Source organism: Notolabrus celidotus, chromosome 15 (genome assembly GCF_009762535.1).
Source record: "Notolabrus celidotus isolate fNotCel1 chromosome 15, fNotCel1.pri, whole genome shotgun sequence".
Taxonomy (NCBI): domain Eukaryota; kingdom Metazoa; phylum Chordata; class Actinopteri; order Labriformes; family Labridae; genus Notolabrus; species Notolabrus celidotus.
In genome coordinates this window covers 3,106,581-3,128,900 of record NC_048286.1, presented here as the reverse complement: position 1 = coordinate 3,128,900, position 22,320 = coordinate 3,106,581, and the positions used below count along the sequence as shown (strand labels likewise).

Here is a 22,320-nt window from a genome sequence, read left to right as displayed (position 1 = left end):
CACACAGTGTGGTGAAAGTAGGACAACTGATTTAAAGTTAAAAAGTTAAGGCTCTGAAATGCATATATAATAAAAAGCTGCCCACTGGAGGACATTACTTCCAGCTATTTCTGTGCAAAGCTAATTAAACCTCATGTTATATATTTGGGAGACTGACTGAAATCATTCCAACTTAGAGCCCCTGTGAGGAGTTTTTAAAGTGGTAACTTTCTAATGCACAAAAACAATCAAAACCATCAGGGACCAGAGACACTTTTTTTTTCTGCATAAAGTTATTATCAGTGGTGGACGGTAACTAAGTAAATGTACTTAAGTAGGCTACATGTTTTTAGTATCTGTGCTACACCTGTGGATCTCCTTTGTCTCCCAGGAATCTGCTTCATGTTGTGTGAGACTTTTTGTACCTTTGGTGGACTTCAGTAAAAATAAAAACTAGAGCTCTGGAAACTGTTGTCTCATGCTCCTTATTTTTCCATCCGGCTCTACACTCTTCTGCCATCGGTTTCCATCCAGTTGGTAGGGGTTTATCCAAACCCCAAACCCTACATTTACTTCACTTGAGTATTATTTTTTGGGGACCTTATTACTTTGACTCCATTGAAAGACAAATCTCATCCTTTTGACTCCTCTACATTTCTATCAGTGCTCTAGTTACTCACTACTTTATCTTTGAAGTCAGCTGATGAGTCTTCTTTCCTTAAATCAGATCCCAAATACCGTAAACTGTTGGTGTCCTTGTGTTTGGTTTGTCTCAGTGGTGTAGCCGTACCTGGGTTGAGCGTAGATCAAACGTTCATGAGATCAGTGCGTTCATTTAGTCGTGGTGATGATGGCTATCACTGAGAAGGATGATGATTCTCTACCTGAGCACCACGGCCATATTTTAAACCCACGTTTGAGGTTTTGAAATAAAGAATGATTGTTTGTATTGTTGTAAATCTCTGATCTGTTTACCAGACAAATTTCATCACAGCCTCCAAAGCATCAGCATCTAACCTGAGAGAGCATGTGGAGGTCTGGAGCTAACACACTGCTTTGATTCCAGAGGAACATTGTAAACTTGTCTGAGCTTGTAGTAACTTAGTTTAGATTTCATGGTAGACTTTTTACATATGAAATCATGTTTTCTAGAGAAACAGAACGGAGCAGAATGTTCACCCATGCATTCTTGACTGACCTCATGCTTTGTGAAAATACGTTTAGAGATATTTTAAAAAGTACTTTGAATACTTCAGTATTTTTAAAAGGAAGTACTCCAGGACTTTAACTCAAGTCAGAATCTGACTGAACAACTTTCACTTGAGTTGGAGTAATGTTTGACCAGGAGGATCTATACTCTGCCTTAAGTAATGAAGACGTGGACTTGTCCACTACTGGTTATTAATAATACCTGAAACGTTTGCTGTGGGGTCAAAGTGATAAACAGCAAGTGTAGGACAAAATCAGAAAACAGACAGCACCATTTTGTCCATAAGGCTTGCCAAGATACAAACCAAAAGCTCCTCACAGGAGTGTTGAAGTTAAATGTTAAAAATACTGAACTAAATGTCATAAACACAAACTTTGCATCACTTAGACATTGTCACAAATGTATGTTAATGTACACAATTTATCATAACACTCATATGAGCCAGTTTAAAGTGCAGATATTTGTGTTTAAAGACAAGTTAAAAGTCATCCAAGAAATGTATCATATGGAACAATGAACTTTCTCTTAAAGACATGCAACAAAAAAGGTGACAGATATTGGAAAAACTGGAAAACTAACATGATTGCAATGCATGAGGTTTCTATTTTAATGTGTTTTGCTGTGGAGCAGCCGTGTTTCTTTCTCCTGTGGACATCCTCGAACTAATAGGACTGTGAGGATTTAAAAGAAATTATTTGACACTTAGGAACTAGCCATTTATACTGTTGAGTAACACAGCTCACCACCTCATTTATTTATCTATTTATCAATTTATCAATTTATTTATTTATTTGTTTATTTGTTTGTTTATTTATTGTTATTATTATTATTGTTATTATTATTATTATTATTTGTTTTATTCTTTCTCATTTGATGGTATATCATGTCAAACAGTTTACCTCACTCATGATGACCTTGTCTGTATCATGTGTTCTGTATTTTTCTGTTCTATATTTATTACAAAACAACACAAATAAAGTTTTAAAAAAAAGATTGTAAGGTTAATAGACATTTAACCTTTTAAAGAAAATAAATGTTTAAAAAGTAATAAAATTAAAATGTAAATATTCAAATAAAAAACTCAGCTTCTAGAAGTAATTGCACTGTACTTCACACCTTTTTCATTTTTTTTTTCATTTTAAAGGACCATGCATATTCATTTACATTAAAAAGTAAATATGTTAGAGTTGCCAGATGTAAAAAAAAAAGGCTCCCTAAAAAGGTCAAGATTAAACCAAAATTAAATGCAATTAAATTACATTTAAAACAACTAGACTCAAAACTACATAAGGACATGACATGACCGTCATTGAGAAAGGGGCCATGAATATAAACACATGGTGCAAGACAATCAGGAAGCAGCAATAAGGAAAAGTTAAGGAAGACACATGCAGACACAACAGGACAGGACCACGGTTTTGAATTTTGACCAGTCTGAGTGTCTTTTCATTGGCTGCTGACTCCAGATGTTCATTTCTCTCTCTCTTCCATTGTCTCTTTCCTCACTTTGGAGTTGTTGCTTATTGAAAAGTGACTACATACAAGATAAGTCTTGACTTTTTCAAGTCTAATGCATGTCTGTTTGGTACAATGTAGGTCCATGTTGTTTCATAGATTATGCATCAATTGTACCCTGCCTGTCCCAAAAAACAAGTCGCCACCTGCATTTAACGAAGCAAATAGTTCAGAGCCTTCCATTGTATGATTACTGCAGTGATGAAGATGTTTCAGCTAGCAGCAACTTATTTAAACCTATATACGATGAGGAGGAGCTCTCCAGCTCTTAAACAACCTACTGTGGTCGAGTGAGGGGTGTCATCTGTTTCAGAGGAGTCAAATAATTGGCCTGCATCAAGGAAAGAAAACTAAGGAGGTTTTTAGATTTCTAGGGGTGTTATGATCTGAGGTTGCTGCAGTTGGTCCGGTCTAGGTTTAGCAACATTATGCACCCCAAGAATAAGGTCAGCTGACTACCTGAGTACTAAACCAGGTCTTTCCGTCAGTGGAGTTTTTCCTCTCTGATGGTACGGGCATCTTCCAAGATGACAATGCCAGGATTCATGCGGCTCACATTGTGAATGAGGGGTTCAGAGAGTCCAGACCTCAGCCCCATTGAGAGTCTTTGGGATGTGCTGAGGAAGACTTTGCACGGCAGTTCGACTCTCCCATCATCAATACAAGATCTTGGCAGAAAATGAATGCAAATGTAGATGGAAATAAATGTTGTGATGAAGCTTATTGAAACGATGCCATGATGAATACATGCCGTACTCAAAGCTAAAAGCGGTCCAACAAATTATTAGAGTGTGCGACTTTTTGATGGGGTGTAGTGAGTAGCGCTGTTGCCTTTCAGCAAGAAGGTTCCTGGTTCAAGTCCCCGGTCTGGCAGGTGCCTTTCTGTGTGGAGTTTGCATGTTCTGTCCGTGCATGCGTGGGTTCTCTCCGGGTACTCCGGCTTCCTCCCACAGTCCAGAAACAAGCTCACCAGGTTAATTGGTCACTCTAAATTGCCCGTAAGTGTGAGTGTGTGAGTGAATGGTTGTCTGTCTCTCCATGTTGGCCCTGTGATAGGTTAGCGACCTGTCCAGGGTGTACCCTGCCTTCCGCCTGAAGTCAGCTGGGATTGGCTCCAGCCCCCCGTGACCCTGAACGGGATAAGCGGTCAAGATGATGGATGGATGGATGGACTTTTTGTTTGGGCTGTCAGTGTATGTTGTTTGTTCCCTTTTTGTTTACTCTCACGTTTTCATCCCCAGATTTAGATTTTTGTAGGAATGTTTGTTTCATATCGCAAAATCAGCTTGCATCAAGTTACTCAACACACAAAGAACTTTGTGATACAATTCAATTTGTGTTTCTCATACGAGCCCTGAAACAAGCTCCTTCTATAACCGAGGTAAGAAGTCAAAAACCTAAAGTCCAAAGTCTGTCCAAAGTCCAAGTTATTAGGCCTCAGTAGATATTACATCAATAACTCTTTCAACATACAAATCATTTTGTAAAGCTCACCAGAATTTAGCTGTTTACAATATGTGGTAATCCAGAAATAAATCAGCATAATCAGGAGAAATATTTTCCAGAAAAACGCCATTAAATGTACCCAACAGGCTGCCCTAACAGACCCAACACACTAAAAACATTCCTCTTTTCACCTGCTTACTCCACCCCTTAAATGGATGCAAACTCATCAACCTTAGTTTTTATTTCTCTAACTACAAACTTTAATTTCTTTTAACAAACTGAGTTTTAATGAAATGTTTTAACTAATTTTACTTTCTTTCTTGATCTTAGATTTTAAAATATGTTATGTTTTCATACTTATGTTTGTTTAATGTCAGATTTTAAATTGGATATTTTCTGACAAGGTATGGCGTTATGGAATCAACCTGATATTGGATCTACAATTAAATGTTGGGCATATGGGCACCCTGCGGGGGTGTCAAGAGGTCTGAGCCAGCTTCGGGCTGCGACTCGACACAGGAAAGATTCAATGTGTGAGTCTGAATCCTTGGGAAGAAGTTCTGAGATGAATAGAATAATTAAAGGGTTCATTTTGGTTAAGACAAGATCTATTCTGATTCTGTGTCCGGGGGGAAAGTAAGACTGTGAGTTATGAACTTCAGAGCAGTGAAGGGGGCTGATTATTTGTAATAATCCCTTCTAATTTAAATAAATAATAAGACCCAACACTATTCACTATGTACATTAAAGGTGACATATCATGCAAAATGGACTTTTTAATGGTTCTCTGCCTGAAATATGTTTCCCTGGCATGTCTACAAACCCCCCGAGAATGAAAAAAATCCATTCATCCTTTCTGTAAATGTGTGTGAAACGAGCCGTTTCAGACTTCCGTGTTTTTGTTACGTAACAACAATATCCGGTCTGTCACGGAGTCAGAGCTCGGAGCTTGTTCAGCCCATAGACTGTATAAAATAATACTGAATCCCTCCTCCGTTTTTCATTACCTGCACAAATGTGTGCTAACAAGGAGCTTAGGAGGGAGGCATGCTAGTTGTAGGCTGTCTTAATAAACACAAAGGTCGGTTTTACTCCCCACGTCTGCAGATTTGAAGATCTAGTGGATGATTTTTATTTATCATGGATAAGTGCTAGCGCTCGTTAGCATAGCTACATAGCTACATGTTCGTAGCTGTAGCTGTGTACCAAGACACACGTCAACATACTGACAAATAAAACAACAAGAAACACTAAATCTGGGACCAATCCTTCAGAAAGGTCCTGCTACAGGCGCCTCTCCGTCAGGATCAGATTCTGGATCAGATTCAGAGGGTGGAAGTAACGCGGGTCTGTGTGCAGCCGTGTATATTCAGCCAACATGTAAACATTAGATCAACGTGCTGGAGAGCCGAGACCACATCCACTTCCTGAGGGGGCGTGGTCAGAGAGAAAACAGAGTGTTCTGAGGAGGACTGAAGAAGAGGGGTTTTCAGGCAGACCAAAATCTGATTTCAAAGTGTTTTTTTGAGCATAAACTTTAAAGACATGTTTTGGGGACCTCTTAGACTAATATATATTGATGAAAAAAGCGTGATATGTCACCTTTAAGTTACATCAGTACACACACACACAGAGAGAGAGAGAGAGAGAGAGAGAGAGAGAGAGAGGGAGAGAGGGAGAGAGAGAGAGAGAGAGAGAGAGAGAGAGAGAGAGAGAGAGAGAGAGAGAGAGAGAGAGAGAGTAGATCAAACATAACTGGAAGCATATAAAATGTAAATGTTTGAAGTGTTTTCTGTATGTTTTTGTTGATTGTTTCTGTTCTGGTTTTTGTTTTTAACTCTGTAAAGCACTTTGAATTGCTCTTGTATGAATGGTCCTTTATAAATAAACTTGCCTTGCCTTGCCTTACCCTGAAATCAACTGGTATCATGAAAAGACTGCATGTCATCACTCTGATCATCTCTTTTAATCACTCGTTAACAGCATATGTGTTTGTCCTTTGTACACAGTCTTCACCCCCTCTCTACTTTTGAATACTTGCTGCTTGTTGTCATACTCTTATTGCATAATGAGGAAATCCATGGAGTGTTTCATTGGAAGAGTCACCTCCAGTTCCTCCCTCTCGCTGAAAAACTGAGCCTTTCCCCCGGCGCTGTGGGTGGGCTGTGGGAGATGAAGACCCAGCTTACTGCAGAGAGGAGAGAGGGAAGGGTAAAAAGAGAGAGCAGACGGGAGGAAGATGTTAGGAGTGGTGTTGGGAATCAAAGGGTAGATTAAGATGTGAACCCTGAATGAAAGGGCACATCTGGAGAGAGGAGCTTTTGGTCTGAACGACTGATGCCTGCCTTTTTTTTGAAGGGATTAGAAATCAAAGAGAGCATTTTCAAAGCATCACTCACTATTTCGGCGTCCGGAGATCAAGGAATGTTTCTTTCACATCCAAGGCCACATCTGTTGCTTTAGTCTCTGGGAGTTTAATTTTCACCTGTGAATGTGTGGAAGTAAACAAGCTTTAATATAGAGCACTGATCAGATTTATCTCCACCTTAATCAGGATTCAATCAACTTTTTTACTTTCAGGTTTCAAGCTCTGTAATTGTCTTGCATTTGTAAATACACGTACCTTCCGGTTTAATGCACAGGCTCACTAATTACATCTATCTAGGGCGCATCATCAGGAAGGGCTTGTGTGAAGATGTTGATGTGCAAAAGGTCTGCTTGTGGCAAACATGCTGGCATGCAAACTGATGTTAAACAGTGCAGTGAGAGCTTTCTGTCCTCCTCCCTACACCACTCACTGATGTTAAAACGGTGCAATGAGAGCCTCCTGTCCTCCTCCCTACACCACTCACTGATGTTAAAACAGTGCAGTGAGAGCTTTCTGTCCTCCTCCCTACACCACTCACTGATGTTAAAACAGTGCAGTGAGAGCCTCCTGTCCTCCTCCCTACACCACTCACTGAGGTTAAAACAGTGCAGTGAGAGCCTCCTGTCCTCCTGTCCTCCTCCCTACACCACTCACTGATGTTAAAACAGTGCAGTGAGAGCCTCCTGTCCTCCTGTCCTCCTCCCTACACCACTCACTGATGTTAAAACAGTGCAGTGAGAGCCTCCTGTCCTCCTTCCTACACCACTCACTGATGTTAAAACAGTGCAGTGAGAGCCTCCTGTCCTCCTTCCTACACCACTCACTGATGTTAAAACAGTGCAGTGAGAGCCTCCTGTCCTCCACCCTACACCACTCACTGATGTTAAAACAGTGCAGTGAGAGCCTCCTGTCCTCCCCCCTACACCACTCACTGATGTTAAAACAGTGCAGTGAGAGCCTCCTGTCCTCCCTACACAACTCACTGATGTTAAAACAGTGCAGTGAGAGCCTCCTGTCCTCCCTACACCACTCACTGATGTTAAAACAGTGCAGTGAAAGCCTCCTGTCCTCCTCCCTACACCACTCACTGATGTTAAAACAGTGCAGTGAGAGCCTCCTGTCCTCCACCCTACACCACTCACTGATGTTAAAACAGTGCAGTGAAAGCCTCCTGTCCTCCTCCCTACACCACACACTGATGTTAAAACAGTGCAGTGAGAGCCTCCTGTCCTCCTCCCTACACCACTCACTGATGTTAAAACAGTGCAGTGAGAGCCTCCTGTCCTTCTCCCTACACCACTCACTGATGTTAAAACAGTGCAGTGAGAGCCTCCTGTCCTCCTCCCTACACCACTCACTGATGTTAAAACAGTGCAGTGAGAGCCTCCTGTCCTCCACCCTACACCACTCACTGATGTTAAAACAGTGCAGTGAAAGCCTCCTGTCCTCCTCCCTATACCACTCACTGATGTTAAAACAGTGCAGTGAGAGCCTCCTGTCCTCCTCCCTACACCACTCACTGATGTTAAAACAGTGCAGTGAGAGCCTCCTGTCCTCCTCCCTACACCACTCACTGATGTTAAAACAGTGCAGTGAGAGCCTCCTGTCCTCCTCCCTATACCACTCACTGATGTTAAAACAGTGCAGTGAGAGCCTCCTGTCCTCCTCCCTACACCACTCACTGATGTTGCTCTTACAGTGATGTCAAATTAAAAGCCTCAGGTTGTATCAAAGATGCATTTGAATCATACTCAAATTATCAAGGTGGATGAACGCAAATTATACATATTGTTTCTCATAATGTCTCCACCTTCCTCGCTGTAATGATACATTATACGTACAAATTGTATGTTTTTGTACCGTATATATGTCTACATCACACATCTCCTGTCATTTTATGGTCCAGCTCGATCACTGAGGTCCTCAAAGGTTCTGTTCAAAATGTTCCTCATGTGTCTCACACAAAGAGAGAGAGCTTTCTGTTTTTATGTCCCTAAACTCTGAACTCTGGACATTGAAATTGGGAACTCTCTGAGTGTTTTAAAAGGGAAGTTAAGACTTACCTTTTTAATCTTGCTTTTCATTTGGAGTCACTTAATTTTAGCCCCAAACTGCATTATTATTATTATTATTTATTTTATTATTATTTTATTATTATTATTTTATTTAAGTATTTTCTATGATTATATCTTTTATTATTTTACCATTTCTGTTGTTTTCTGTGTTCTTCTATGAAGCACTTCGGGCTAAATGCTTGTATGTGTATGAAAGGTGTTTCATAAATACAGCTGAGCTGAATAAAGTAGCATACAGTATATTCTTAATAGTCGGTTGAAATAATGTATTAGCTCTGTTGAGTCAGAAATAATCTAGCACTGTATGGGTATATACGTATCATAATCAATTTGTTTTAGTATTATTGTGGTTATTATAGTTAAAATTATTGTTGTAATTATTAAAAAATAATGATATTTTTTATTACCAATATGTTTTTTGTATGTTTTTTTTTTGTTTTTTTAAATGTATTAATTCTTTTTTTTATATTTTTTTAGTTTATTTATTTATGTATTTTATTTCATTGTTTTTATTAAAGGATGTTATTGTCTTATTGTTATTGCTATATGACACTGTTAATTACAAGTGTTTAACACAACTGTAAAATTATGTAAAAAATAATTTAATAAACAATGTTCATAAAAAAAAAAAGAATCTCGTACTTCAAATGATTTCCCTGAAACAGCTCACTCTTTGGGACAGAAGAATCATGATTTTGTTCCCTCAGTGTACCTGACCACATTCTTGTACCTTGTATTGTTCAGTGTGAAAAAAGTGCTTTGAATCTTATAGTGCAGTGGATAAATTACCAGCATGGCTTCACAGCACATGGAGGACGGGTCCTTTCCACTCAAGCCAAGGTACAGATCCTCTGTCCCCACACTCTGCTTCAGGATTACTTCATACCTGAACACAAAGGTGATACAAACACAATCCAGTCAGTATCACTCACGTTAAAGTCTCTTGACATCACGTTAGAGATTTAAAAAGGAGCAAGCAGCAGAGAGAAGTGGGCAGAATGAGGGTCAGCAATGCGTGTGGCAAATGTGCTGCAGTCTTCACAACATAAGAGCAGCCATTGCAAGAACTTGTAAAGGACTTGGCTGGCTAGCTCTTTCTGAAGCGGACAAAGTTTCATAACTAGTTTTGAGTCCAATTCTGAAGTCGCACAATGCTGCTTTTGTGTTTTTAAGTTTAAATAACATCAAAAGGTGAGGCTGATGTTATTCCTGATCCTGGGAAATGTTTGTATTATTTAGAAATGGGTGGAACAATGAGGTGCACACTTCTCTCGTACTCAGGCTGTGGTCGTGGGTCAGTGAGGTCATCATACTGCGAGCCCTCAGCCACCTCCTCCTCACTCCAGATATCTTTGCTGTTCTTCTTGATGTATGCAGATGACACTAAACATCACACACACACACACACACACACACACACACACACACACACACACACACACACACACACACACACACACACACACACACACACACACACACACACACGAGATTGATGCTTACACATTGAGTTATAACAGTGACTTCAGGGTTATGTGGAATGGATAGACGTTACCTTCTTTATCTTGCTTAGGTGCGCCGATGTGTCCAGGACCCAGTCTAGCATGGGATGGTCTAGTCTGTTGAAAGATATAACTGAGTTGAGTGTGTGCTCCACAGTGTTAATAATCAGAAATTGGAACTACTAGTCATTACAGTATGCTCTTATACAAGTATGTAAGAAAGTCAAAATATTCATAGAAAGAAGGGATAAAATAAGATATAAATCTTTATTTTTACAATATATTTATTGATTTTTACAGTTATGATAGAGTAACAAACAGATAAGAACACTTAACTAGTTTTGTACATGTAGCAACTGAAAAGGACAAATAAATAACTAACAGATAAGAAAGAATAAAAAATAAATGAAGTCAGAAGTAATTTGCACATGCAACAATGAGATAATAACCATGAGAAGAAAGAGAAAAATAAATGAAAATACATTAAGAAAGTACAAACAGACAAACAAACAAACAAATAGACAAACAAAAACCCTGATGACCAGTCCCTCCCACCCAAGACAAGGGCCATAATGTAAAGTAGGGGTTAATTAAAAGAAAAAAAAGGAGTCCATAATAAAAATAAAATAGAATAAAATACAGATAAAATAAGACAAAATAAAATAAAGATCAATAAAATAAAATAAAATAAAATAAAGATAAACACAGGTAAATAAAATAAATCTGGAAAGCCCATTACATGCAGATCAGTTCACCTGTGTTGAACACGAACATTACCTCGCCTCCATCATCATCATCACCGTCCTGCTGGGTTGATAATAAAGCAGACAGAGCCTGGAGGTTCTGTGCAGATGATACTCCGAGACACTCCATTGAATGATGTTCAATAACTTTCTTTTAATCCTCCAGAAACTAAAACCTGACTCTCTTTCTCCTCGAAACAGCGAATAAACCGAATAAACAGGTAAAAAGAAGTGTTTGCGACTCCACCGTTATTGTTGACGCTCACTGTTGCCTTGGAGACGACCAGGCTTCCTTCCGGGTTGACACGGAAACGAGTGACGTCACAACCCTTCGAAAATGAATGGAGATGAAAAAAATCATATTATTTATTTAAAACCACTAAAAACATATTCAGAGAGAAGCCTACCGAGGTACAGACAATAACAGAGCACATACAAATAATCAATCAGTTAAATATAGCATATATGTATATGATAATACATTAAAATATAAACATAAATAAACAATGTAAAAGTGAAAATACAATAAATAAATAAATTCAAAATAAATAAATAAACAGAGAAGGATGTGATAGTGCAAGGGCACACAGTTTGAAAATAAAATACATTAAAACAATTAAAATCAATAAGATCAGAAATTAAAACTCAGAATTGTCTTAATGAAATTCGTGTGGTCACTTTAAAGTTTTTCTGCTGTAATTCCAAGTATCTGGAGCATAGAAACTAAACCTAACTCTGTGCGGATTAATAGAATATAAGGACAATCTGAATGTAATCGTAAAAGTGTTGTAATTTTAGGCTGAATTGAATTTTTAAAATATTCTAACTTTTGGCATCTGACATGATTGAAGTAATTATAGAATAGTGGTAGCCATAATAAACAAATACTGCAAGAGAAATAAGATATTAAGATAATCCTTTATTCGTCCCACAACAGGGACATTTAAAGTGTTACAGCAGCAAAGTAGAAACAGTATAAAGTAAAGAAGAGCATATATATCAATCATTAAAAAGTTATTAGCAATCAAAATTAAAGAAGTAAAAATAAGCACATCTTAAGAAGTATATACACAATTAAATAAGTAAAATATATAAGTAAATAAGTACATAATACATACATTAATTAAGTAAATAATACATACATTAATTAAGTAAATAATACATACATTAAATAAGTAAATAAGTACATAATACATTAATTAATTAAGTAAATAATACATACATTAAATAAGCAAATAAATACATAATACATACATTTAATAAGTAAATAATACATACATTAACCATTTGAGTATTATTTGCCGACAAATCATTACTTTATAGTACTTTTTAATGACAATATTAAATATTAAGGTCTTATAATAGCCTCTAATACTCAATCAGAATAAGAAGAGGCTGAGCGTGTTGTCGCTTCGCCTGTTTTGTCCCTCCCCGGACACCGTGGCTCATGCATGGCCAGCAGGGATCATGTTGAAGGTGACAGGTAGCACAATGCCGGCAGCTCTGAGCGTGGTGCCGATCGCTGTCTTCGCTGCAGCCGGGGACGAGAAGGAGGAGACCAGCCCCCTTCACCGGGACCAGCTGTCTCTGTACACCGCTCCTCCGCCCAAGTCCCGGTATGTGGAGCCTGAAGGGGGTCAGGTGGAGGAGACTGTCGCCACCATGAGGAAGTTTATAGAGCCATACACGGACTGGTGTCAAGGAACTTACGGCAACATTAAACCCAAAGTTCAGAGTGTGACCCGGTTTGGGAATGACACCTACAACTTCATGAGCAGCCCGCCCAAGGACTTCTATCCCAGGGCAGGGGTCATAGCCCTCACCGGGGTGCTGGGGCTGTTTCTCGGCAGAGGCTCCAGGATTAAGAAGCTGGTCTACCCGGCGGGCCTGGTGACCCTGAGCGCCTCCATGTACTACCCGGAGCGCGCTGCAGACCTCGCGAAGTCCACCGGGGATTCGGTGTACGAGCGCGCCGTGCAGACCTACGCTGCCCTGGAGAAGATGCTGAAGTCCCAGAGACCAGCTGACAAGGGGAAAGACCCTGACACTAAAGTCTGAGGGTTCACGTGTGATTCTGCAACCAATTAAAGCAATAAGAAACAGCATTTCCTGGTATTGTAAATTGAAGTGCTCCTTAGACAAGTGTGACTTCCTCATGCCCACTTTTTGCACTATGCTTCTTCTTCACATGTAACTCAGGCCGGGCATGGTCTGTCACATGAGACTGTAATCTGACTGAATAACTTCTGCCTCTGATCTGAATGTATATTTATGTAGAGAATTAATAATAAAAACTGCTGTCTTACATACAAGTGTGGAGATATTCTTATTTGCAAACTCTGGTGATTTAGTCCTGTCAAATAAAAAGAGTCAAATTTAGAAGTTCCCAAAGTGTGTGTAGGAGACTTCAGGGGAAAGATGTCTACTAGGATGTTTTTTTAAGTAATCTAAAATTGCATATTTGACCCATTATTGTAAAAGAAAATTACAATTTTTTTTACATTCACCCAGGTGAAAAAAAGTATACTTCAGCATACTAAATTTAAGTACACTTAGTATACTTCACAAGCACATAATTAGTGTGTCAAAGTGTGTTATTTTCGAGTACACAAATTATGTGCTTAGTATTCTAATGATATATCATTAGTGCTACTTAAGACATACTAAAATACAACTTAGTGTACTTAACTGTACTATTTTGAGACACCATTAACAACAACTTAAATATACCTAAGTACAACTTTATCTACTAATGCTGTACTTAAAATGTTCTTTATTTCAACTTAAAGTATACTTTAATCCCCCTTTCACATTACTTTTAATAATAATTATAATTTACTGATTGCAATGAGTTTTCTGCATTTCTTTGTATCCACATGACTCTTAAGGTTTGGGTTAGTTAACAGATAAAGCATCAGTAGCAGCAGGTTCATTTATAACAGCACAGGAAACACAGACACATGCATGTGGAGATCAAACATGTAGAGTCAGCCCTGTGTTTTATTTTATTACTCAAGACACATTACAGGAAAGCTTTAGTTGTGTGATTTTATTTAATTTTAACTCTGATTTGAAGGGTTTGTTTTATAAGTCTGTATGTTTTTTTTTTTTGTTTTTTTTGTTTAATGCTTCATTTTGCTCTGCATTTTTTCTTGGTTTTATTTCCCACTTTGAGGCACTTTGTTACATGTATTGAAAAGTGCTATATAAATAAGGTATTATTATTATTATTACTATTATATGGGTAGATACTAAATAAAGTATGAAGCAACATTTAATCACACAAAAAATATTTTGAAAATTATTTAGCAACTACTTTTTACCGAAGAGAAAAAAATTGTAGGTCCGGAGAGCAAAACAAATATTTAAGGTATATATATTATTCAAGTTAAAAGTGAGTTTTTTTCTCAGAATTGTGACTTATTTTATACTGAAAAACATAAAAAATCTATTGAAATTCTAAATGAAATAAATAACATAATAAATGAATCATCCAAATAGTTGAGTTGAAATAAATTAATTTTATAGTGATTTTTAATTGAAAAAATTAATATGAAGGTGTTAACATACAATCTTCCAAGAAAAGTCAGAAATTTGGAGGGAGTTTGAGAAAAAAATAAATACATTTTAAGTTGATTTTTTTTCCAATTCTGACACTTTCCCAGAATCCATTCATAAATTACAACAAACTTTTTTTTCTCATCAGCCCTCCAATTTAGATAGTCCAGTGGCCCTGATCCTCTTCGGTAATTGTCTTCATCATTCTATTATGACCTAACCAAAAGACGTCAAATGTTTCATGATATAAGGTTAGTGTGCAAAGTAAGATAACTTCACTGACATGAAATCAATCATCATTTGCAGCCCAAGATTCAACGCTTTGATACTTCTGGATATTTAGGACAAACTTTAGGACATTATAAACCACTTTTTCATTTTTGTAATAAAACAATAATAAAGACAGTTTCTGCGTGACTGTTTTACATCTTTATTCATCTCAGACAAAAACAGTATACAAAATTAAATATGAATCACTTTAAAGAAATCCGCTCAGAGCAGCACCAGCTTCTCGTTGAGAGCGATCTGTGCTTGGGTGAGGTTAGACAGGTAGGTCACCATCAACAGGTCCTGCAACAACAAAACAGAATCACAACTTAGTCTTACTGTAGTCTCAGAAAGAACAGGTGAGGAGCACGAGGAGAGGAAGACTCTTTCCACAGCTATAAAACAAATTCTCAGTCGATGGCTGCTGCACAAAGACTTAGCAGGGAAGTATTAGACACGTTGAGCTAGGAGAGCACTAAAAATAGGAAGGCAAAGTCTAATTAAATGCTTTCTGTAATGTGTGTGCCAATGTGCCAAGAACAAGCCTGAGAGCAGCCAGTAAATCAGCAGTGAAAGACTGAAGGAGCCAGGAACCCTCAGGAGGGATTGGATTCACACTGATGTTCACATGAGAGAATGAGAGGATGAGGGGCCAGCTTACGTTGATGTTGGAGTTGAGCATGTTCTCAAAGTCCTCGGCTGAGATGGTCGGCACCTTGTTGACCAGGTCCATCAGGAAGCGGCCCACGCTGTTATCTGCTGCCACTTTGCCGGACTGAGACAGAAGGAGCTGAATTAACTTCACAGCTACGATTAGCTTTAATGTAATCACTCTACAAATGTCCCCTAGAGCTACATGCAGTCAAACAACGAGGAATATAACAGGAAACAGAGGTGTTGATTCATTCATGTGGACAGTCTCTTACCAGCACATCCTCAATGTATGCAAGCATGGTGGTCAGCATGTCCTGTATTCTGGCTGCAGAGCAACCAACCTGGGACAGGTCAGAGGTCAGCCCCTTGGTGCGGGTCGGAGCGACTCTTGTCCTCATCAGAAGATCCACTGAACAGAAATGAAGACGTTTAAGAGACTCGCATCCCCTGATCTTTAAAAACAACATGACCTGTCGTGCTGGTGGCCTAGCGGTCTAAGTGCCCCATGTATAGAGGCTATAGTCCTCGTCGCAGAGGTTCGACTCCCAGCTGGTCGATCATTTCCTGCATGTCTTCCTTCACTCTCTACTCCCCACATTTTCTATAGGCTTTTTTCGACCAGAGGAACTTTACCCTGAACTACGTGCGTTTCGACCGGTGGACCCAGGGTCTAAATTTAGTTCAGGGGTAGATAATCTCCCCCCGAAAAGCCCCTGCTAGGGGGGTAGAACTTATCAAAGGTCCCAAGACTTTTGGGGGGCAGGGCCTGTAATGCTGAAGGTGTCTGATTGGTAGATTAACCTCAGTGTTTTTATTCCTCCCTCCGTCCACAATAACATCACACACATCTGTGATTCACTTGATTTCTCTTTCTTTCATTAGTTTATATTTGTTCTATCTTTTTTGTATGTGTGTGTACTTTTCAAAAGAAGAAGCTGTGATTCTCTTGATTTAGCAGCTTGTAACAGTAGTCTTCTCTCAGCCAAACGTGAATGCGTCTCTCCCGGTGTTACGGTTTCAAAAGTGACCCTGTAAACTGGAGACCTTCAGCTGAACGTGTCAGTGTTTGTGGAGTTTACACAGCTGTTGAAACACAGAGGGAGTTCCTGGGAATGCAAACTAGTTTAGTTTTTATTAAGATTTCAAAATATCCTCATCAGATATTTAATGATGGTCTAAAGACGTTTATGAGGGATGCATCCGGCTGAGAGTCTCCAGTTAACAGGGTCGCTGTTTAAACCAAAACACCGGTCGATCTCTGCCACGGCTTTTTGAGTTCAAAAGGATTTTAAAGGCGTGTTGAAACGTCTTTGCTACTTGCGCTGATCTCCTCTCACGTGTTGATTCAGTGAATCCATCTGTGATGAAATATAGCACCATCTAAAACAGACCAGCTGAGTCTCTTCATGCTAACAGGCTAACTGTTGTGTTGCTCATAATGATACCTGCCTGTCCGTCTGCTTCTATGGTGTCATCTGTGATGAATGGCATTCGTCTTTGTTTTACTGCCCTCTACTGGTCTGGTGGTGTAGTGCATTTACTTTTTATTTTCCCCATACGTCACTGGCCTGATTTGCACAATCTACCTGGGACTTAAGCCCGCAGTCGAAATGCAGACAACAATGGGGGCACAGGAACCTTTTAGTTCAGGGGAAAGTAGTTCTGGCGGCTAAAAGACCCTGGAACTCTTGGTCCTATCCAATAAAGGCGAAAAAGCCCAAAAATATTACTTAAAAAAACCCAACATGATCAGAATGACATTAGTTTGGTTGTGTTTGTTCTCTTACCTCCTATCCTCTCAGTGTCGTAGTAGACATATTTGACCGACAGCGGTGTGAACATCACACCGACCGTCTTTCCAGGTACGCCCATCTGAGCGCTGTGTAGAGGAAACATAAACACGTTCAAACACTCTCTGTTTTCTTTTGGACAAACAAAGCGTTAAAAGCAGGAGGAAGAGCCAACCTGACGTAGGCGCGGATGTTCATCTTGCCGCTCTGCAGAGCCGTGTCTATGGTCAGGTGGATGGGGTTGGTGGCCTCCCGGCTGTAGTACTCGTGGATGAGAACAGAGTGTTCTGTGATGTCGAAGCCTGTGGCATACCTGTGAGAGGAGACATCAACATAGTGAGAACACATTCTTCATCCCGCAGATTCTGTAAACCAAAATCTCATCGACTGACGCACCATCCGACGATGACCTCAGTGGGAGACACCCTCTTGTGGAGCTCATACATGTTCTTCGCAAACTCCATGTCCACGGCAACCTGAGGGAGAAGAAGACAGAATCTTACTCAGGATATCTCTGCACCAAATATCTTTTATTTGACAATCAGCTGTGAGAGTCAATCATCTTTAACATCATGTTGACATACTCTCAGACTTCACTACAGCACGGGACATGTTTCTGTTTCATGCATATCAAAGTGAGCGCTGTCCCGCCTGCACCACCTCAGGGCTATTATTTCTACAGGACTCTTTCGAGCCTCATTTCTTGTGTTGTGCTCTGAAAACTGTGTTTTGCTCAAATTTGTGTGCACTGGCATTTTGCATTTCAGTGCACAAAGTAAGCTAACATTCATGCAAGTAAAAACATGAATCCTCCTTACACATATTTGGAACCAGGGTAGTTTTTCAGTCAATACGCTTGTTAGTATTTTATTCCTTTTTATCGTTCTTAATATCGTTCTTGTGCTAATATAGTGTTTGGTTTATGTGGATTTGATTGATGTTAGGGCTGCACAATAAATCACACACACTTAATGGTATCACAACATGAGCATTTAAAGTAATCTCATTGAAAAACTTTTCATTTATCGCCATAAATTAAATGATTAATTAATGTGCATGACCGCAAGCAAAAACCACGGCCAGTACGCGCTTGTCTGGATAAGGACCAACATGTCTGCATCCGTTCTTCCTTTAACTGCAGCACTAAAGAGTCTTCTAAGCAAAGAGGTTGAGACGGACCACGGAGTGAAAACAATGAAAAGTCCACTCATAGAGTCTGTCAGCACACGTTTCACTGAGATCGATTCAGATCATCTGCACTGCATCATGACTGTACTTGATCCAGGTTATAAAGATCATTACTGGGATGTGGGAATAAAGCAGCGTGCACGAGAAATGATCCAGGCCGAGATGGATGCAGAGAACCTGCTTGGAGACGGAGAAGTGCACAGCTCAGGAGAACAGAACAGGAAAAAGGACTGGTCTCTCTGAACCAGATGAGGGGCATGCAGCCTCGTTGTCTGATATGTTCAATGATATCTTTGATTTTAGTGAGGTTAGTACAGTCAGAGACATGAATACAATGGTTGGGGAGACCGTGGACAGTTGTAACATTTTTGACATTCCTGTCTATAACATTGAGCTCTTTTAACCCAGTGTGTTCAAACTGCTATTTAAACTAGCTTCAAGTGTCTGCTAATACATGGCCTAGAGCAGAAAACGAATGGCTTAATCTCAAATCCAAGGAGGGAAATGTTACAACTGCCCCCGGTCTCCCTACTAATAATTGGCATAATCATTTATTTTGGTGTTTCGGTTTTGGTCAAGTATTTTCATTTTGGTGTCAGTGGAGGAGCCACACAGTTTTGACTTGGGTGGCCAAACTGGGGCCCTGACTGTTGAAGGGTTGACCAGGCGTGGAAAACATTAGGGGCTTATCCCAAACCTAGGAGGGTTACTTCAATAATCACATCTACTTTAACTTCTTTTATAAAATAATTTAACAAATGTTACATTTTTATAGATTTCTAACGTTAACATTAAAAATGTAACTCTACAGAGTGTCAACATTTAAATGTGCTGAACTGAACTCTTTAAGGACTCAAAATGAAGATGATTGTCCAAAGTCAAAGATTCAACAAAAACAATATTCAAATCCACAGAAACTGTCTCTGCAGCTCGCTGAACGCAATAGCTGATTTGAATATAAGTAATATCTCTGACATGGCAAACAGCTAGGGATGGGTACTGAATTCGGTACTTTTATAGGTACTGACTGAATTCCGTCGGTACTACCGAGTACAGATTCGTGTAAAATCAAACGGTACCATGTTTCGGTACCTGAACGCATCCTTGTGACTGTGAGGGAGTGGAAGAGGAGGTGATTTTCCATGCTTTCGCCCTGTAATAAAGTTTGAGACTGATCGGGTGGACGTCTCTGCTCGCTGCATCTGCATGGGAGCGCGCCAAACGGACCCTGCAGCTGACTGGCACGCGCACGCACCGCAAGACAGAGCTGCAGGAGGATTAAGTTGAGACAGACTCTCTTGCTGCGACTACCTGCCCTGTTTATAACCGTTCCTGTGTGTGTGAATGCCCAACAAGTAAGTAGTGTGTCCTGTTATTATAAAGAGACGGAGAACTGACTTTTTCCCGTCCGCAGGCGTTCACGTGTTCATTGATAAACTCCCCAAAGAGCAATTAGACGCCACGAGCACGTGTCAGCTAATATATCTAATCACCTATATAATCCTGTTTCTGTTCATTTCATGTTAAATGAAATAAGTATGTTAAATTTAAAAATTTTGAGATTTATTAAACAAATTAACATTTATTACCACATAAACACACAAAAGTACCGAAAATTGGTACCGTTGAGTACTGGTACTGATTCCCAGGTACCGGTTCAAATGTGAAAGGTACCCATCCCTAGCACTGACTGTTGAAGGGTTGGACAGGCGTGGAAAACATTACCCCAAACCTAGGAGGGTTACATTCAATAATCACATCTACTTTAACTTCTTTTTATAAAATAATTTATTTTTATAGATTTCTAACGTTAACATTACAAATGTAACTCTACAGAGTGTCAACATTTAAGTCTACTGAACTGAACTCTTTAAGGACTCAAAATGAAGATGATTGTGCAAAGTCAAAGCATCAACAAAAACAATATTCAAATCCACAGAAACTACTGTCTCTGCAGCTCGCTGAAACACAATAGCTGATTTGAATATAAGTAATGTCTTTGACATGGCAAACAGCCAACCATGTTTAAGAATTTCGGGGAGGCTAATCAGTTTTCAGAGGTGGCCACAGCCTCCCCTGGCTCCGCCACTGTTTGGTGCATTCCTACTATTATTTCTAAATCGTATCTACATGTGTTCATAAAAGCACGGCAGATTAATGTCCTGTACTTTTTTTAGATTGCCATAAATGTTACAAAAAACATATTGCAGTGTCAGCTTTATCCAACATCAAACAGCCTTAATGGATGTCATTTTGATGCAACAGCACTGCTATAATCCAAGGCAAGTGTTACTCAATGTGAGGATTCCCCACAGCTCAACATGAATGACCCAGAATGTCAGAACTTGTTCATAACACTGTGGAATGATCAGTGTGACACTTACCTCATCTTCAGACTCGTTGTGGGGCACAGAGAAGCAGTTGGTCACTTCAATAGAGTGCTTGTCAGTGGTTCCTGTGTTCATGTTAGAAAGAGAGGTATTGTTATTTCACCGCCGGCCTGAGCATTGTTGGCTAGCTGAAAACTACTAGAAGAGTCTAATATGACGATCTAACCTCACAGCCTAACGTCTACATGAACACTTAGTTAACGTCACATAGAGTAGATCAGAAGAGTGATATGACTTTGTAGATGATTAAAGATGAACGTGACAGCAGCTGGTGGAAAAGATGCTGTAAGCTAACAGCTAGCACGCCGGACATGCGTTGAGCTAAGCTAACTGAAGCTAACCGTCCATCAGTCGTTCTGTTAGAAGAGGCTCGAGCCGCTGAATAAATCACATCTTAATATTTTACTTACCCAACAGGGTCCCGATCACACGACTCGCACCCTCATTCCTCCGCTCGTAGGAGTCGGAGATAGAGGCGAGCACCACGGGGTGAATCTTCACCACTGGCCCGTACACCGACATGTTGGAAAGGAGGATCGCTGCTCAGCGGCGGTGAACACATATAGCACCACCTACAGGCCGGGGGTGGAACTGCGCCTCATCAGAACGATGACGCTCATTAAATCAAGTCATTATACTGATGATGACACCATGCAGCGTGCAGCTTCTTCTGATACTAATGGAACATATATGTTTCATTAAGGGTTTTAACATTATTATGGACTGGGTGTTTAGGAGAATGTATTATTATTTTCTCAAGCATACTGTTTCTATTTTCATCAGCTGGATTAAAGGCCCTGTGAGGAGTTTTGAACTGGCTGAGAAACAGAATGAAAATGATACTGATGCCTCTTTATGACCTTCAATAGCAAACAAGTACATGAGCAGTAACACTGACACCTTCTATGTTGTCATTTTTAATGCCTGAAACCGCCCTGAGGGGGTAGGTGTCAGACCAGATGATGGACATCTCGCTTCAGGAACAGCCTTTATTTGACTGTTTTCATGGAAAATAATCACATTGCCTGATAAAGTTGACTGTTTTTGTTGAAAACACTACTTTTGCATGTTTAGGACAAGAGCTCAGAGGTATCACTTTGTGCACAAGGGCTGCCAGACTCAATACAAAACAAAAGTTTCTCACAGCAGCTTTAAACAAGATTATTCAAGCCTGTGTTTAAAAAATTGTGTTAGAAATAAACGCTTCTTACTTACTTACTTCTTATGCTTTTTACTTTTTTTAAATAAAATTTTACAATTATTTAAATAACAAAACACAGACAAGCAAAATTACAGTTCCTTACAAAAACAACAACAACAACAACAACAACAACAACAACAACAGGGTCAATAGATTTTGTTGGTATTATTTATTATTATATAGCCTATTTCATTTACTAAATTTCCCCCCGGATAAATAAAGTATTTCTGATTCTGATTCCATAATTAGAGGAGGGGAGCCTAGCACAGGATTAATTTACTTCCTTTTATAAATGTTTCTTCTTCATGGCTATACAGTGAACATCAATAGAGTATATTTTATATAATATCAGCCAACATAGTCAAGAGCCACCTGCCAACGTCTTTGGTGCTCACTGGGGGGAGCTAATACACTTTAAGGACTCGTCCTTGGAT

At 39.4% G+C, this 22,320-nt stretch overlaps 3 protein-coding genes across 3 annotated transcripts; 1 reads left to right on the top strand and 2 right to left on the bottom strand.

Moving 5' to 3' along the window:
- Window positions 1-6,096: 6,096 nt before the first annotated feature.
- dnaaf6 (dynein axonemal assembly factor 6) lies at window positions 6,097-11,136 on the bottom strand. The gene is made up of 6 exons (XM_034703013.1): window positions 10,873-11,136; window positions 10,149-10,212; window positions 9,871-9,976; window positions 9,383-9,479; window positions 6,550-6,635; window positions 6,097-6,338 (listed from the first exon to the last, which is right to left on the bottom strand). The coding sequence occupies exons 1-6, from the start codon at window positions 10,966-10,968 to the stop codon at window positions 6,209-6,211; spliced, it is 579 nt and encodes a 192-aa protein (XP_034558904.1). The 5' UTR covers window positions 10,969-11,136; the 3' UTR covers window positions 6,097-6,208.
- A 1,116-nt stretch (window positions 11,137-12,252) lies between these two features.
- LOC117826728 (MICOS complex subunit MIC26-like) lies at window positions 12,253-13,150 on the top strand. The gene has a single exon (XM_034703012.1). It carries the CDS (start codon window positions 12,306-12,308, stop codon window positions 12,894-12,896), a length of 591 nt encoding a protein of 196 aa, XP_034558903.1. The 5' UTR covers window positions 12,253-12,305; the 3' UTR covers window positions 12,897-13,150.
- A 1,652-nt stretch (window positions 13,151-14,802) lies between these two features.
- Window positions 14,803-21,240, bottom strand: eif3f (eukaryotic translation initiation factor 3, subunit F). The gene is made up of 8 exons (XM_034703008.1): window positions 21,096-21,240; window positions 20,680-20,750; window positions 17,504-17,583; window positions 17,283-17,420; window positions 17,105-17,196; window positions 15,590-15,726; window positions 15,325-15,438; window positions 14,803-14,966 (listed from the first exon to the last, which is right to left on the bottom strand). Exons 1-8 carry the CDS (start codon window positions 21,205-21,207, stop codon window positions 14,889-14,891), a joined length of 822 nt encoding a protein of 273 aa, XP_034558899.1. The 5' UTR covers window positions 21,208-21,240; the 3' UTR covers window positions 14,803-14,888.
- Between the last annotated feature and the right edge of the window lie 1,080 nt (window positions 21,241-22,320).